Source organism: Echiichthys vipera (assembly GCF_963691815.1).
Source record: "Echiichthys vipera genome assembly, chromosome: 9".
Lineage (NCBI taxonomy): Eukaryota > Metazoa > Chordata > Actinopteri > Perciformes > Trachinidae > Echiichthys > Echiichthys vipera.
Genome location: NC_139834.1, coordinates 15,827,717 through 15,844,493, shown reverse-complemented (window position 1 = coordinate 15,844,493; position 16,777 = coordinate 15,827,717). Strand labels below are relative to the sequence as shown.

The 16,777-nt window shown below is 40.7% G+C and overlaps 1 protein-coding gene and 1 pseudogene across 3 annotated transcripts; both read left to right on the top strand.

The window, feature by feature from the left end:
- Positions 1-1,335: 1,335 nt before the first annotated feature.
- Positions 1,336-4,883, top strand: LOC310952117 (rho-related GTP-binding protein RhoA-C-like; annotated as a pseudogene). The gene is made up of 5 exons (XR_014593871.1): positions 1,336-1,409; positions 2,327-2,482; positions 2,609-2,729; positions 2,836-2,966; positions 3,057-4,883. The product of XR_014593871.1 is annotated as a rho-related GTP-binding protein RhoA-C-like (transcript).
- A 222-nt stretch (positions 4,884-5,105) lies between these two features.
- Positions 5,106-16,719, top strand: rbm10 (RNA binding motif protein 10). Of its 2 annotated transcripts, none has more exons than XM_083919438.1 (23): positions 5,106-5,219; positions 5,735-5,786; positions 5,875-6,412; positions 6,503-6,673; positions 6,772-6,841; positions 9,021-9,094; positions 10,030-10,116; positions 10,250-10,310; positions 10,422-10,580; positions 10,917-11,077; positions 11,306-11,403; positions 11,668-11,755; positions 11,877-12,081; positions 12,177-12,271; positions 12,351-12,432; positions 12,830-12,921; positions 13,040-13,234; positions 14,419-14,613; positions 14,839-14,895; positions 15,044-15,238; positions 15,504-15,551; positions 15,684-15,739; positions 16,015-16,719. In XM_083919438.1, exons 2-23 carry the CDS (start codon positions 5,770-5,772, stop codon positions 16,103-16,105), a joined length of 2,835 nt encoding a protein of 944 aa, XP_083775564.1. In that variant the 5' UTR covers positions 5,106-5,219; positions 5,735-5,769; the 3' UTR covers positions 16,106-16,719. The 2 variants fall into 2 exon arrangements, with proteins under 2 accessions (XP_083775564.1, XP_083775563.1); XM_083919437.1 differs by having other exon boundaries at positions 5,710-5,786.
- The last annotated feature ends 58 nt before the right edge of the window (positions 16,720-16,777 follow it).

Genomic DNA, 16,777 nt, shown 5'->3' with positions numbered 1-16,777 from the left:
TAATTTAAATCTTTTGTGAAACTGCTACTTTAATTAAATATGTAAATATATGTAGCTATATCTATGCTGTCGTTTTCTCTTAATCACCCTCCACATGGACAGTTAAGCCTGAAACTTGAATACATTAACATATGCTATATTTTCCCTCTAACTGAATTATAATTTCTACCTATACAATATTATTATATGTATGTTGTTTTTTTACATTTATGTCTACAAATTACACAGTTGGATGTGCTGAATTATTGAAACTGTGAATAAAAGACTGACTGAAAAAGTCTGATGAAGAGACTTATTATTTTCATTTTTTTTATTGTGTTAATATATTTGTTATTTTTTATTATGAATGAAATAATGAAAGTGTGAACATATTTAAGATACTTTTTATTTTTTTATTATTATTTTTTTTTCTCCAAAATTAGAACAATCAGTACAACTTCTCGTAGGAAAATTAAACAAAGTGGCAAGACTCTTCTGACAATACATTGAGTTATATACATAAAATAATAAATATAAAGTAAAGTACATAGCACATACATGATAAAGTATTCTATCAGTCAATATTACAGTCAATGATCAAATCAAATTCTTTTCATACAAAACAATAACAAACAAACAGTCATTAAGTCATTAATACATTTACATATACTATTCAAGAGCAGAGCCAGGGAGAGTTTCAAATACATACATACATACAAATGCATTAAACATAGAGCATATCTGAATGGTTTGGGCAGATTTCTTGTTTTTTGAGTCAAAGATGGTTTTGGTGTACTCTTCAGTTTCATTGCCAAAAGCAATAAAAGAGGGTTTAGAGTTGCTAAACTTGGCTTTGTGAATATGATATTTTCCTAAAATGATCAACTGTTTTTTTTTTAACTTTTGTTGTCATGGAAACCAAACAGTACATCTTTAAAAAAAACAAAGAAAAAACAAGTTTATCAGCAATGTATCGGGACAGATCTTTCCAAAAAGTGGTGGTATAGAGAATTTGCCAGAACAGATGCACCATTGTCCCTGGAAATATTCCACAGACTGAACAGTTCACACATATGTCAAGCTTAAACCTCAGGAGATATTGCTTAGCAGGATAATACCTATGTATGATTTTGAAAGAGACTTAGAGAGGTATTTGTAAGGAAGGTTCCAGATATTTCCCCAGTTCAGGTTATCAATAAAATTAGACCAATAGGGAACAACATTGAGGATGCTGGTGACATCTCTCTGGAATAATTTAATTTATACAAATAAATCAATGTATCATATTTTAGATGCATGTAGGACATGGAAAAAGGTGCCGCAGCATTCTGACGAATTACGTAACTACTTGTGCACATGCGCAATAGCGGTGGGCGGAGTTTTCCAATCGGTCAGGAAGAGGAGAAAGGCGGACACAGAAACATCAAGCGGTAATCTTACTTAAGCGGTGGCTTTTAAACTTTACGCCGATTCTTGTTTCAATCACATGCTTATCACAATAGTGCGATGAATACTGTACTTGTAATTTCAGAGAGAATACCGTGAATGACAGTAATCCAAAGCACGGGAAACACCGTTAGCTTTGTTGCTAGCTAATGTTAGCTGGTTTGACAGGCCCGGACTAACACTGCACAGCCTTTCAGCAGGAATGGGAACATAGCACGGAAATGTTATGTTTACACCCTCTATCTCCGAGGCAGCCTCCCTGTTTGCTCGTTTTTGGCTTAGCTTTATATCAAGAGAGTTTTAATGAAACACTTAAGATAGAAGGAGACCGGTGTTTAAGCGTTACTAGCGTTGTCAGAGCTGTTACTTTTAACGTTATGTGCCAACCGGGAGGAACTGCTGATGAAGCCTAGAAAGCTTTGTAATTGCATTGTTTTATATTATGAATTATAAATAAATATGCTGAAATGAATTGATATATTTAACAAAGTCAAGCTAAGTGGTGATTATTATATATACTATACATAATTAAAATACTACTAATTATGGAAAAGGAGTGGGATTAAATACATTATAGTTCTTCCCACTCTTTTTAGATCATGTGAATTGAATTTATTTTATTATTTTATTTTATTCTAAATTATTTTCCTATGTGTTTTAATTTTTGGTCGGCCTGCAATGGTAGAATAATTTTGCTTTTTGTTTTAATTTTATTTACATATTCGAAATAAACATTTCAATCAATCAATCAGTCAATCACTTCTAACATTTAAAAGTCATCCTGTGTGAGAATCTGTACACTTTTGGAAAACTCGTGTTTGGGTATTTTATAAGTGGAGGGTAGTAACTTGTGATAATCTCTTTATAAAAGCATAACCTTGTTTTGGACTCTTTTTCATAGATGGCTGCTATCAGGAAGAAGTTGGTGATAGTCGGGGATGGTGCATGTGGGAAGACCTGTCTGCTCATCGTCTTCAGTAAGGACCAGTTCCCAGAGGTCTACGTCCCCACTGTGTTTGAGAACTATGTGGCAGACATTGAAGTGGATGGCAAACAGGTAAGACATGGTTGTAAACTTAAAGAAACTGTACTGTACTGTATCTTAAATGTTAAAATGGCCCACTTTACATATTCATTGCCCATGCATCTGTCCTTATATGTATCTCTCTCTCTCTTTTCTCAGGTAGAGCTAGCACTTTGGGATACAGCAGGTCAGGAAGACTATGACAGACTGAGACCTCTCTCCTACCCCGACACTGATGTTATTCTCATGTGCTTCTCTGTAGACAGTCCTGACAGTTTAGGTATGGTCTTTTCAACAGTCAAGTCACTGTGTATTAAACACCTTGTGATTGTAAAGTTGATATATGTTGATAATTAATGTATTTCCCTCCCTTCTACTCACCATAGAGAATATTCCAGAGAAGTGGACACCTGAAGTGAAACACTTCTGTCCAAATGTTCCCATCATCCTAGTTGGCAATAAAAAAGATCTGCGCAATGATGACCACACCAGACGAGAGCTTGCCAAAATGAAACAGGTCAGTTGTTTTGTTCAAAATATGCTGGTATGTGCATATATCTTTGTATAAATGTAAACTTTTAAAACCTTTTCTCTGATGTGTCTCCAGGAGCCAGTTAAATACGAAGACGGCAAAGAGATGGCAAATCGCATCAGTGCCTACGGCTACCAAGAGTGTTCTGCCAAAACCAAAGATGGTGTGAGGGAGGTCTTTGAGATGGCAACTAGGGCAGCACTGCAGGCCAAGAAACGTGGCAAGAAGTCCACCTGCCTTCTGTTATAGGCTCTGGGAGAAGAGGGAACTGCCGTCAAGCACAGATGGAAAGGGCAGCTTCCAATGAGATTAGACATGGGGGAGAAAATTGGGGTGGGCGCAAAAGTTTTGCGGATGCTCAATTTCTTATCACCTTGGCAAATTAAAGCAGGTCTTAAATGATTTGATAGGCTCCTACACCTTGGCCCTTGGTCTATATTTTCGTTAAAGTGCCATTTTGCTCTCGCCTATCAAAAACTTTCAGATCTGGAAGTCTGTAGGGTTAGGGTTAGGTGGTGGGGGGTGATTTGAAGTTGAGTAGATGTGAACAGGTTTGAAATGTGCCATGATGGGAGTGAAGAGAGAAAAGGTCCTTACCAGGCCAAAGATAATTGGGACAAGACATAAAAACATATATACAAAAATATAAAATAGGTTTGAATTTAAGACCATGTCTAAGTGGATTTTACACAGTATCGCCTACATGTAGTGCCTTGAGAGCAATGGTCAAGAAGAGTAAGTTGTGGGGTAGGGATTCATAACTTAGATGGGGTATTATTTTGTCATTAATAGTGACCACACATCACATTTGTGAATGCTTTCTCCCTGTCATTGGCTTTGCTCCTTCAGGCCCATATTCTGACTCAGGCGCTATGCAGGGGTATGCCTAAACTAGATTGTATGAGATATTTTCCCATACTGAATTACTTACCTGTACTTTAGAGTGTGTGCGTGTGTGTATGCGTGTGGGTATGTGTGTGCGCAACTGTATGGTGGTTTCTTTTCTCCAGTGCAGGTCTGCATGCAGTGAATGTGTGTATATTTGTGTGGGTGTGTATTAACATATGTGTCTATGTACTGTATGCATGGAAAGGCCTTCTGCGTCACTGACCTAACCCCTTGTTTCCATGCCAAAGTTACCCCTGATGGCCACATTTTATGGCTCAGTTGGGTAATGGAATTAACAGCTACTCAGAGTGACATAGAAACTTTCACTTTACTGGAAGACATTGTACTATACCTAGAGGCATAATCAGGTTAAACATATTCCAAGTTTTTAGGACCTTTTCTGTGTATTCCAGAGATTCATTTGATTGTGTTAATCAGTGGGTCAAATCATGAGTGGCGTAGTTAAGTTGAATATTCTTTCAGATAGATGATAGACTTATCTTATTACTATTATGTCCTTTATGTGCGGTATGTCTTACAAGGCTTTGTAAGGACATGTTTATGATGTGTATTTCAAGTTTGCCTTTTACTCAACTCTCCCTATCCCTCCTTAAAAATGATATTGTCATTATTGTACTATAACTTTTTATTGTTGATGTCTCCAATTTCCTTAGTATATTTTAATCACTCTACTTAATTCTGCTATTATGATCAGCTAATGTCAGTTAAATGATACATTTTAACCATAGTATTGTTTCATTTAGTTAATTGAAGGTAAAGCTTGGGGTATAAGGCTGAAATGGTTTTGGGGGTGGGCTTTTTTTTTCCTTTTGATTTTGTTTTTTTGTACTGTAACATATTAAGGTTTTTGTTTCCGGGGTGTTTTTTTCCTCAAATAAAGCTGATATTAGGGTTTTCTCTTGTAAGGTATTTGTGTTTTTTTTTCCTTTCATTAATTAATATTTACAACAATATTCCCTATATTTCTGGCATTAATTGACCTTTTTCCCCAATAAAAAAAACCTCATAACCCTTCAAAATATCTGATTCTATGATTTCATATCTGATACGAATCTACACAAATGAATAAATAATGCCATGCATGCCTATAGCAAGTCCAGTGTGTTACTGGTTCACAGTTGGCCTGGCTGTCTTGTCCAATCAACGTCGTCATTGATGTTCGCTCTCCAAGCACCAATCACACATCAGAGTCAGGTATCGGTATCCTCCCCCTCTGAAATGTCTTGCTGTGGCCATTTTACACTTGCTTCTGTGCAAAAATAAAAAACCCTTCTCAACTGGCCTTCGACGTGATATTTAAAGAACTATTGTTGGTTACATGAGGCACTGGTAAGTGTTTGCCCTATTTTAAATACAACTGCTGTTGTTGTGTTTACACCGGCTGACACCGTGTTTGGAGGCTGCGTCTCTGCGTGGACAAGCTAACCCAACCTCAGGCTAAAATAGTTAGCTTGCTAACCGAGATGACCGCCACACGTCATTGTTGAAAACTCCTTTTTAGGTTGTACGGTTGGGGATGTGCATTGCGCACGCACATTATTGCAGAGATATGCCTCTGCTTTCTTTATTTATTGGGTTTGGTGAGTAGTTCGTAAAGCAGAGATATCAGTCAAAGTTGGAGAAGTCTGCATTGTTAAAAAATGCAGCTAACTTGAAACCAACTGAAAATAATGTTACTTGCCTCCTGTGCACCCTAGGATGCTTCTAGGAGATATTTCCTGGCAAGTAGTTGCTTCTCAGTTTTGACGTTTTAAACGTTTACTGGGATTCCCCAAATCATTCCTTGTCATTCATAAGAGTAAATTGCTCATGCTAACAGGGTATCCAATGCTGTAACCAAACAGAAAAGGGAGACCAGGAGCAGAGTCAGTGGATCAGCATGGACTATGAGCGGAGGTGAGTTTATTTTTTAAAATCTATTTCTACCTTTCTACCCTAAGGAGTACACGTGTGACAAGTCCCTCTTATTGTCTTTTATTGTCAGCATGGGTGGGCGAGGTGACCGAACGGGTCGCTATGGTAACACCCACAACGATCACAACTTTCGTGACATGGACTACAGAGGCTATGGCCAAGAGGATGAGGATGCAGGAACAGGATATAATGTTATAGCAGATGGGGACAGACCATACAGCCATGAAGAGCAATCATTATTGGGTGTCCGTGACTTCTCACCAGGACGCCCGGGGTTTCACCAGAGAGGAGATGGGCGAGGGGGCATTGGATGTGAGGGGAAAGGGCTCCTGTGGCCCCCATGTTCTCAGTTGCAGCCTGATCTAGCCCTTCCCCTGCTCCAGAGAGAGGAGGAGGGATCCAGGCGGGAGTTTGAGCAGTTATTGACTGGCCCACAGGAAAGAGCTCGGGGGAAAGGGGGAAGAGGCTTTCCTGACAACAGTGCCCCTCATTCAGGGGGTAGGGATGGCAACTGGATTCGGGGTGGTGTGCATTCAGAAGAGATGGAATACAGTACAGCAAGACAGAGAGAGGAGGACAGGTTCTCTCGTGCAGCAGTGAAGAGGAGGGTAAGCCATAACAAGTCCATCATCTTTTATAGAGCTGTTATAGTTTTATTTTGTTGACATCTGTTGCTAATTTAGGACTTTTCTATGCAGGCTTTTCCAGTGAGGGCAGAGGAGCAAAGTTGTGGGAGTGCTGGTCCAGACCTGTCCCTTGAAGAGTTGGATCAGAGGGACCAGGACTACCGTGCAGATCTAGACCACAACCAGAGGCCAAGCAACATCATAATGCTTCGCATGCTGCCACCCAATGCCACCGCCAATGAGGTAAGTGTATGTCACCTGGGCATGAGTTTTTCTAAACAGTGGTCTGATGATGCATGGGTCAGTTGGCGTAATATGAATTAATGCCTCTGTGTTCATAGATCCGGACTCAACTTCAGGAGCAGGGGATCCAGCCAAGAGAGGTTCGCCTAATGAGGAACAAATCCTCAGGTGAGAGCTTGTCCATTGCCTTGAATCTTCTTTCTTTCTTTTTTTTAAAATTCTGCCTTTGTGACACACTCATCCATTACCAACTCTATCACTTCATTGCGCTCTAAGGTGACTTTCCCTTATCTGCTCAGTCTTCTCTCTCTTATTAATAAGCATACTCCTTTTCCTAATCTTTTACCATCTCTGTCTTTCTTCATACTTGACAGATAGCTGATGCAAAGAATGCATATTTATATATTTAAATACAGTCTTTTGCTGCTATTCCTGCCTGGATTTTTTTTTGGTCTGCTGTAGGGGTGGGCGATATGACCTAAAATCATGTCATTTATTTATTTGTGGCGATGGTATTATGTCACGGCATTACAAGATTAAAAGGGATCTTACCTCTGAAATTAAGGTACTGCATCATTTGCAAACGAACATACCACAAATAGGCCAAACTAGCAGTGAATTATATTATACTTCAAAGAATTTACTTTGAAGAAATCTAAAGCTGACAAAACATTTTCCATCTTATCCCACATAAAGAAGGAAAATAACACTTTACGCAGTGTAGACGCTGTTCAACCAGTACTGTACAAAACACACATGGACCATGAAAAGAAGCAGCAAAAGTCCTAACGCATTTGGTTAAAACGTTACTACTGTATATGTAGGAGCTAAGCCCTGTCCTCTGTCAAACAAACTGAAGAGAGGGCAGAGAAGCTAGCATTGCAGCCATAAATGACAGCAAAACGTGATGGAGAAGTCTTATTTTCTTTTTATCTGGGCAAGTCACTGTGAAAATCACTTAAGGTGTGTGTGTGTGTGTGTGTGTGTGTGTGTGTGTGTGTGTGTGTGTGTGTGTGTGTGTGTGTGTGTGTGTGTGTGTGTGTGTGTGTGTGTGTGTGTGTGTGTGTGTGTGTGTGTGTGTGTGTGTGTGTGTGTGTGTGTGTGTGTGTGTGTGTGTGTGTGTGTGTGTGTGTGTGTGTGTGTGTGTGTGTGTGTGTGTGTGTGTGTGTGTGTGTGTGTGTGTGTGTGTGTGTGTGTCATATAGACAGTAATGCAAAATCCACGCTGTGGCAGAACATGACACCGGTGATACTCATGGAACCGGTATACCGCCCACCCCTAATCTGCTGGTGTCTGAATTCTGGCTAGTGCTGACAGGGCAAAAAAACCTCCATGCACGCTTCAATCAAATGAGAGCTCCATTGTTGCCAATAAGACAAGAATGCATGTATACAGCCCTAGGTTATAGATCTTTACTCCATGGCATTAATTTTCCTTCGTGCCTTGGCTCTCTTAACGTCTTTACCCTTTCCACCTCATCTGTCTTGAAGCGAGAGGTTTCTGAGTAGATGAACAATGCTCACAAACTAACAGTGCCAACTGAGAAATTAGCAGTGGAAGCAGATTGATGGTGTGTGTCATTGTAGCTATTTTTGAGTGTGTGAGTGTGGGGATATAAGTGTTGCAGCTACCTCTCAGCTATGTGAGCGTCATCCATACCACTCAGAAAAGCTTGTCTTTTTCTAAAGTTTTTCCATTACGGTCATTGTCTCACTGGCCTCCCCCTTTGCTAATGCACTGGTTGTCTGTAAGATGTGCCTATCTGGCTCAGGCACACTTACAGTCCTCCCGCACTGCTCTGTCTTTCTCACCCCCACATCACTGTTTCTCTGTTTTTAGGACAAGCCAATCTCAGTTTTAAATGTTTAGATGATGATATTTTGTGATTGCACTCCATTATGTGCCATATACAGTGTTGTTTTAAAATTATATAAATCTTAATATGCTATATAATGTTTTCTCAATCAGTGTGTGCATGGACAAAACATGGAGCGTGCGTGTGTGTGTGTCTGTGTGTGTGTTGCTGGTGCCTGGGGGCTTCATCATTCAAGGCCAAAGAGCTCAGACTCAACTGATGAGTGGGTAGGATTCGCCTTCTCTCTCCCTCTTTCCTTGACCCTGTTGAGATACTTGACATTGCGTCCTCCCACCCTTGCAGATAATTTGACAGCACCTCTCCAACTGGCTGTCAGGTGCGTTATTTCCAAGGGAGAGAGGAAGCAATGATTGTATTAGTGCTGATACAGGGTCTCTCTCTCCTCTGGACATGAAGCACTAACCCCTCACTGCGTTGTTGTTATGTTGTTGTTGTTGTTGTTCGGTTACCATGGCGCTGGGCGGTGTCCAGGTCAGAGCCGAGGATTCGCCTTCGTCGAGTTTAATGTCATACAGGAGGCCACCCGCTGGATGGAGACCAACCAGGTCACTCTCCCTTACACAGACACACATACACATATATACATTCATACAATGGGACATATGGGTTAATATCAAGACCAATGTACAGTCACATCCTACCCTGTCATGACACATGATGCATTCCAGAATGGTATTGACACACAGAGTGGAGAACTAATTTTTTGTCCCTGAGGTAGGTAGGTCTTTTTACTTTGAGGGAAAATTCAGTTTCTTTCTACTTATGTAGAATTCCACAAACAGGCAAATTCATGTTGCATCATACTGACGTCTGTCTGTCTGGGGCCTAACTACATAGTCTTCATAACTCGACCCTCCCAATTACATTTGCTCATCATACAACTACAAGCTCCTCTATTATAGAGGTTTCCTTTTTCTTCAGTGACATGTTCTCACTCTCTCTCCTAAGTCTGCAGTACAACCTCTGGGATAGTGTGACAGTATGAGTATAATTTCTCACATGGTCTATTGTATGTTAAGTCAGATCCAATATAGCACTTCATTTCTTGTTATTGAACTTTTCATATCTGGGTCCTTACCATTATTACATCTTTCGGATGGAGCTATGGTCTATTTGGGGGATGAAGGTGGTGACAGTGGGATGGGATGTTTGGAAAACTGTGAAAAGGTTTCCCCTTAAGGGGGGAGGGATGACACAATGGAACAAAATGCATCGTGTCCTTTAAAAATGGACACTTGCACACTACACATACACCATCACAGTCCGTCCCAATTTCCTAAAGCTGAAGGTTGCAATTCTCTGGTGTCCTCTTTCCTTCGGCCTCAGTTCTACTTTCTTTCTCTCTCTGTCCCCCTCTCCCTCTCGCCCCTTTCATTCTCTCTCATCTCTTGTGAGATGAGGCCTTTCTCTGGCATGTGTGGCCTAATTATCGCTGATAATCATTCTTTGTTCCCCCTCCCTCTCTTTCTTTTTCTTTCAGGGAGTGCTTATGATTCTGGGACAAAGAGTGTCGATGCACTTCAGTGACCCAAAACCGCGTGCCAATGAGGACTGGCTCTGCAACAAGGTTGTGTTTGAGTTGTGTGGCACGTATATCTGGAAATGAAAATTTATCAAATCTATGCATTTATATCAATCCCTGCAGTTGCTATAGTATTTTAACAACGTTTAATATAATTAATAATTTATAATTTCAACAGTGTGGTGTGCAAAACTTCAAAAGGAGAGAGAAATGCTTCAAATGCAGTGTGCCGAAATCAGGTAAAGTTTAACTGAGCTACTGTGAATATCTCAACTAATCTCCCTTTTACAATAACACAAGCTCTCTCATGCCATATAATAATGCATAAATGGCATGTTGTCCTTCCCCAGAGGCTGAGCTGAAGTTGCCCCAGTTGCAGAGGGATTTGCCCATTGGTCTTCAAAAGGAGGGAAACCAAGGCTTATTGCCCTTGCCAGCACCCTACCACTCATCTGGTCCTACTGTCAACCCAGGACAGGCAACTCCGCAGGCAGATGTTGCCAATGACAGTAAGCCCATCTCTTGATTTTTATTCGCCACTATTACAATGTCTTCGTCTATTCAGAAAGATCTACCTTGTTTGTAACCTCCCTATTTTTTAAACGTTGCTTATTTTATTAATGGATATTATGGATTATGGATACAAATCTCCTGTGCAAATCTCCCTGAATTGCCCCCCGGGGTTAAATAAGGTTTTTTGAATTGAATTGAAATCTACAAAGCAATAGCTTGCAAACCAGAAGGGCCAACATGGGATACTTGCTTTTACAAGACTGCTTACATCTGGTACCTGAATTGTTAAATCTTGTTAGAGAATATAATCTCTCATCCTCTCCTTACACCAGCTCTGATACTAAGGAACCTTGGCCCACATACTTCAGTGGAAACCATCTTATCTTCTTTGGCTCCGTTTGCCACTCTCTCCCCTTCCAACGTTCGCCTAATCAAGGACAAGCACACTCATCTCAACAGGGGCTTTGCCTTTCTACAGCTTTCTACCATAGTGGTGAGAAACATGATGGGGCAGACACACACATGCACAAGTGAATCTGAGTTTTGTCGTTCAATCATATTTAACTTAAATTGTGTTCAGGTGAGATTAATCCAGAAACAAAACATTTAGACATTTAGTGTACTGGTGATTTTGAAATGTGCATCATCCTAAACATACATAGGTAGTTACACACAAATGCACCCACACTAACTCACAGGTCTCTGTATGTTTTACCAACAGGAGGCATCTCAGCTACTCCAGATCTTGCAGGCTCTCCAGCCAGCTCTCTCTATTGACGGGAAAGCAATTGTAGTGGAGTTTGCCAAAGGCTCCAAACGGTAAGCACGCACACCCCCAGACTTTGCTGAAAAGAAACCACAAGAGCCTTTATAATTGCTTTTGCACAAAGACTATTATGTGTTCAAATTAGTGATTACCACGTTACCTTAAAACTCAAATTCCTCATGTGTATATAGTGGATTAAATAGCTTTGTAGATTACCTAAAACCAATTGGTTGCCTAAAATGTGACTGTCTTCACAAAGAAAAGCTTTTAAATGTTGGTCACCAGAAACCATCTCTGTGCCTATTCTTCTATGCCAGTGATGTGTTTCTGACGGATGGCAGCAGAGTGAGTGCTGCTACAGTGGCCAGCACAGCTATAGCTGCTGCACAGTGGGCTGTCACGCAGGTAAACTCAATGACTTATAATTTCAGCAAAGGAAACATGAGGGTGTTACACATCCTAAGTTTCAAATGGTAAATGTATGATTGTACGCTTATGTTTGTTTTTTTATCTTTTTCATTCTCAGACTGCTCAGAATGGATCAAGTGGAGGCCAGAGTATAGATACAGCAGTGTATCAACAGGGGGCAGCAGTGACCTACAGTCAGGACGGAAATGAATACTCTGGACTAGATGGCACAACTTTCAAGGCCCAGGCAGATGCCAGGGTTGCTGCTTTACCCAGTGCAGGAACAGCCCTGATGGGGGCATACACAGGAGGACCAGCCCTAGGTTGGTATCATATGGTAAATATATATAGAGCATGCACTTTAATTGAACTCGAGTTACTTTAAGAGACCTGTTTGTGTGTGCTTGCCCATGTGCAGCTGACGCAGTGACATCTGGATCAGCAGTTGTACAGCCTCTTATTCATACACAGACTGCTCTCATCAGCACAGCTACCACCACATCAGTTACACAGGTAAAATATTAGTTTGTATTTCTTCTTGCCTCTTGCATGCTACAACATTCTTGTTTTTAAGAGCTCTATTTCTCCACAGGTTGAGATAGTGGGAAAACCACAACCAGCTGCTCCCAGCCAGCCTGCTACCCCAGGCACTGAACACGAGCTTCAGCAATACCGTAAGGCTTTGTGTGTCTAGTGTTGCGTACAGGTTGAGAATGTATTTGTGGTGTTCAAACCCAAAGGGGATATGCAAACAGCTTTAGGTTTAGCTTAAAAAAGCACACAATTAACATGCCACAAACACCTTCCAATACATATACCTTTGTGTCAAACATTTCACTCGAGCTACTCTTTCAAACTATTTTGCACAAACTTTTTTAAAATGAAGAAATAATGTGTACTAAATTGTTCTTTGGTGGGTAACTGCTAGGTGTTAATGTGGTGTTTATCTAAATGTATTTGAATCATGTTGATGCTGATGATTAACAGTCAAGCTGACCTTTTATGATCAATTTAATGTTTTTAAATTTGATATCTGACCCTGAAATGAATTTCCTGTGTCTTTGAATGTAGCTGTGCCAGATGTGTCCACATACCAGTATGACGAAAGCTCTGGCTACTATTATGACCCACTCACAGGCCTCTACTATGACCCTAACTCCCAGGTAAAGAGTGGTGAATAAACTGCAGCAAGTCAAACCAGCACTCTTGTGAAAGACCTTTCTGAATGTATCTTCTTCCTCTGCATTTCTTTCTGGTTTTGTGTTCCCCTCCTCTTTGCAGTACTACTACAACCCTCACACTCAGCAGTACATGTACTGGGATGGAGAGAAGCACACCTACATTCCTGCTGCTGCTGGCCAGTCAAACTCTGAGGGTGCTCCCACAAGCATTGGCGCTGTCCCTTTAGACTCACCATTTTCTAGCCCTGGCAGCAAGGAGAAGAAAGACAAACCCAAGAGTAAAACTGCTCAACAGGTACATACTGGATACAAGTTCAAGTTATTATCAAATTTACCTTTGGATTTCAAAGTGAACTTCCATATTATTTTGTTTTTTGCTTTGCTCTTTGTGTTTTGATTTGATATTTGTACAACGTGGTAAAAAGGTGGACCATAGAACTTAAATTGGATAGAAAGGACTAGGGGTGACCCCGAATAGTCAACTATTCGGTGATTTGCTCCGAGGAGCCTGATTCGACTGCCAGCCTCGTAGTCGAATCATCGCAAAATGCGACTAATGCAACTAAGTTGTACTATCCAGGATCCGGCACCATCAGAGCGCATCTTGGTTGGGATTTAAATCTATCTGGGCGTCAGAAATACAACAGTCTGCAACTGTTTAATCATCAGCATCAATTCATTTGAATATTTGCCCGTTGTTGCGTTGACGCTTATAGACGCTCAATCCAACACAGTCTGACACAGCGCTGTGAAAGGGAAACTACAGTTCTAAATATACTGTCAAAGAAAGATACGAACAATATACATTTATGTTATAACAAATATTTTTAATAAGATGCTCCTATCAGAAATCAGAAATCTCATCTCTCAGTAACCCTCTGCCTGACACGCGTGACCGCGCAGTGCTGGACTCGCATGCACCCGCTGCTGTCTGCTTCTTGTCTATGACTCGCCACCTTGGATCAGAGGGTTTTTCATGAGCAAAAAAAAAAACTGATTCGATGATTAGTCGACTATAGGCAAGATGTTGAATCAGATTCAACTATGAAATTTCGGGACACCCCTAGAAAGGACATTTCCAGTCAAACCATCTTGTGGCAAGTCGTGGAGGGGAGGTTTTGTCGTAACGGACAAACGAGCTGTTGAGTTGTGACATAGGGAGAGTCAGCTGCTAAATGAGTCACATTTAACAACTTATGCTTCAACCATACACTCTGTCACTGCGTAGGAATACACATTGCTATCACCAGATAAGTGACAGCTTTGTATGGCTCGATTTCTGTGTCTGGTGTGGTTTGGGGGAACGGCAGAGTTAACAAACTAGCTAACTAGCCAGCCGTCCACTGAAGTTGGATTTTATTATGTTGTAATGTTATGACTGGCCATTCCTAGGATGAGGATGATTTACAAATTGTAAATCTTGCTCTGTTCAGTCCGTTTAACTGGCTAACTTGTTTCTCTTGGTCTTTATATTAACAGATTGCCAAAGATATGGAGCGCTGGGCTAAAAGTCTAAACAGACACAAAGAGAACATGCGTTCTGTCGCGTCCTCTCCTGCCGTAGGCTCCACTGTGCTACCACCTGGTTACACTCGGGCAACTGGCCACAGTCGCCTAGATGACCGCAGAGAATCTGCTAGTGCTGACGCAGGCTATGCTGTTCTGGAGAAAAAGGTACATGACACTTACACATGCTTAAGGGTAAACACCTGTGTATCTTTGGGACAGCAGGGTATCATAGTGACTGGGGAGAATGTCCATCAACCAGAGGACTCTGGCTTAGGCTTCTACTGTTCAACCACTCCTGTCCCAGTGCAAGAAAGAAGACAATGCCTGCATAAAATTTGCTGTAAGGAACTGACCCGGTAATACCTCGGATTTTGCTTTTCTGTCCTGCAGGGTGCACTGTCTGAACGGCCTCAGGTGTTTCTGGACCAGATCCGACAAAGTACAGAAGTAAGGACACAGTGATTGTATTTGTTATGTATCTGTGTTGCTCTGTCTTTTGTCTTTTGAGGTGCTATAAAACATTTCAAGCATACTTTCATTATCGTATGTCTATCTGGTCCTCAGTCTTCTTTGATCTTGTGTCCTATTTCTGTAGCGTTCCCCTCCTCCACCGCAGGGTCTGGTCCCAGCCTACAGTGGTGAAACTGACAGCGAAGAAGAAGGAGGGGACAAAGATGAGAAGGAAGGGAGAATGACAGATTGGGTCAAACTGGCCTGTCTGCTGTGTAGGAGACAGTTCCCCAGCAAGGAGGCCCTCATCAGGCACCAGCAGCTCTCGGAGCTACATAAGGTAGTTACACAAAGTTTGAATCTAATTCCACACCATTGCGAACATTGCATAAATGATGAATTTGGATTATCTGGTCACTCCTGGCTGGAAAGCCAACCTGCTTTTTGTTTATTTTGTTAAATTTTTGTTTCATACTTTTATTATTTATTTACATGGCATTACTATTTGTTATTTAACGATGTCCAAAAATTACAAATCTGCAGCCTTAAGACATTGCTCTTGTAAGTGCTCTAACATGCTTACCTGTCCATCTGTCTGCCCTCAGCAAAACTTGGAGCAAAGAAGAGTCCAGCAGGAATCTGCAGGCAAAGAGGTTGGTCAAGCCTCAGGGTCTGACTGTAGGAGTTGGACAGCATTGCATTCAGTCATTGTGTGTATTTATGTTACTGATTGAGTGCAATAAGCATTGACTTCATTGTCCTCTTCGTCTTTTTTTTTCTTGCAGAGACTTGTGGATGGACCTGAACCTCCTGATCCTAAGAGGAGGAAGTTTAGCCCAATGTAAGCAACAGTAAACTAACACATCAGACTCTCCTTGTTTATGGTTATAGTTGGTATTAGTTGTGTAAAAGTGGTCGTTTACAAAATACCAATGCATTGTTCCACTTTTAAGACAACAATTTAAGACAGGCATTTCTCTGAATTAAGATATAATTGTTTGTTATTGTCTGTATTGACTATTATTGTAAGGCCTGTTGCTTACTCCATGCAGTGTGTACTTACTCATTACAGGTTTTTGTGTGCTAAATGTTATTTTATTATTGTTCTCTCTTTAGTGACGGGATCACAGGCACTAGTCTTGGCGCCAGGATGCTGCAGGGAGGAGTGAAAAAGGGGTTTCTATTGCGCAATATGCAAGTGGAGTGAGCCTTTCCCCTGAAATCTCAACAGACTGGACAATGACAAAGCCTAGCTTGCAACACTTCACCATTAACATCGTGTATATATATATATATATAAAGATACGCCTCTTAATTTTGGTTCGACATTACAATTACCTCAACAGTGGTAATACACTCATGAACTGATCCTGTAGCAGTGGATGTCAGGATATTGCACAGAATGCACTTTTTTGCTTTTTTCCTGAATGATGCAGTTTTGAGTTCTCACTTGCTTCAAAGCTTGCGTGTGATAAACAAGCTTTATTTAGTTGGGAAACATTTGCTGTTTGAAAATGAAAGATCAGTAAAAATCTTAATGGCAGCAAATTATTTTTTCTAATATTACTGTCTATGCACCATAGATTTTGTTTTAATTTAATGCCATTGTCATTCAGTGAATGACTTTTCTGAGCATGAACAGGCCTCATGAACTGTACAGGGTTACACTAAAACTAGTGTGTAGGTGAAATGTGTCTGGCTTTGTCCTGATGCAGATATTAATTCACAATGTAATACATCATCTCTGGAGAAAGTTGTTTTTTTATTTCTGTATTGTTCAATAATGTAAGTGTTTCATCAAGCTCATGTAAATTGATTCAGAATAACACATTTGCATCATTATCGACGATTGATGTCTTGTATGCTCAAGCCAGTAAAG

Coding starts and splice junctions, on each gene's coding strand:
- rbm10 (XM_083919438.1), top strand. Junction 10,117..10,249: donor AGGACTGGCTCTGCAACAAG/GTTGTGTTTGAG, acceptor TAATTTCAACAG/TGTGGTGTGCAAAACTTCAA. Junction 12,433..12,829: donor ACACGAGCTTCAGCAATACC/GTAAGGCTTTGT, acceptor CTTTGAATGTAG/CTGTGCCAGATGTGTCCACA.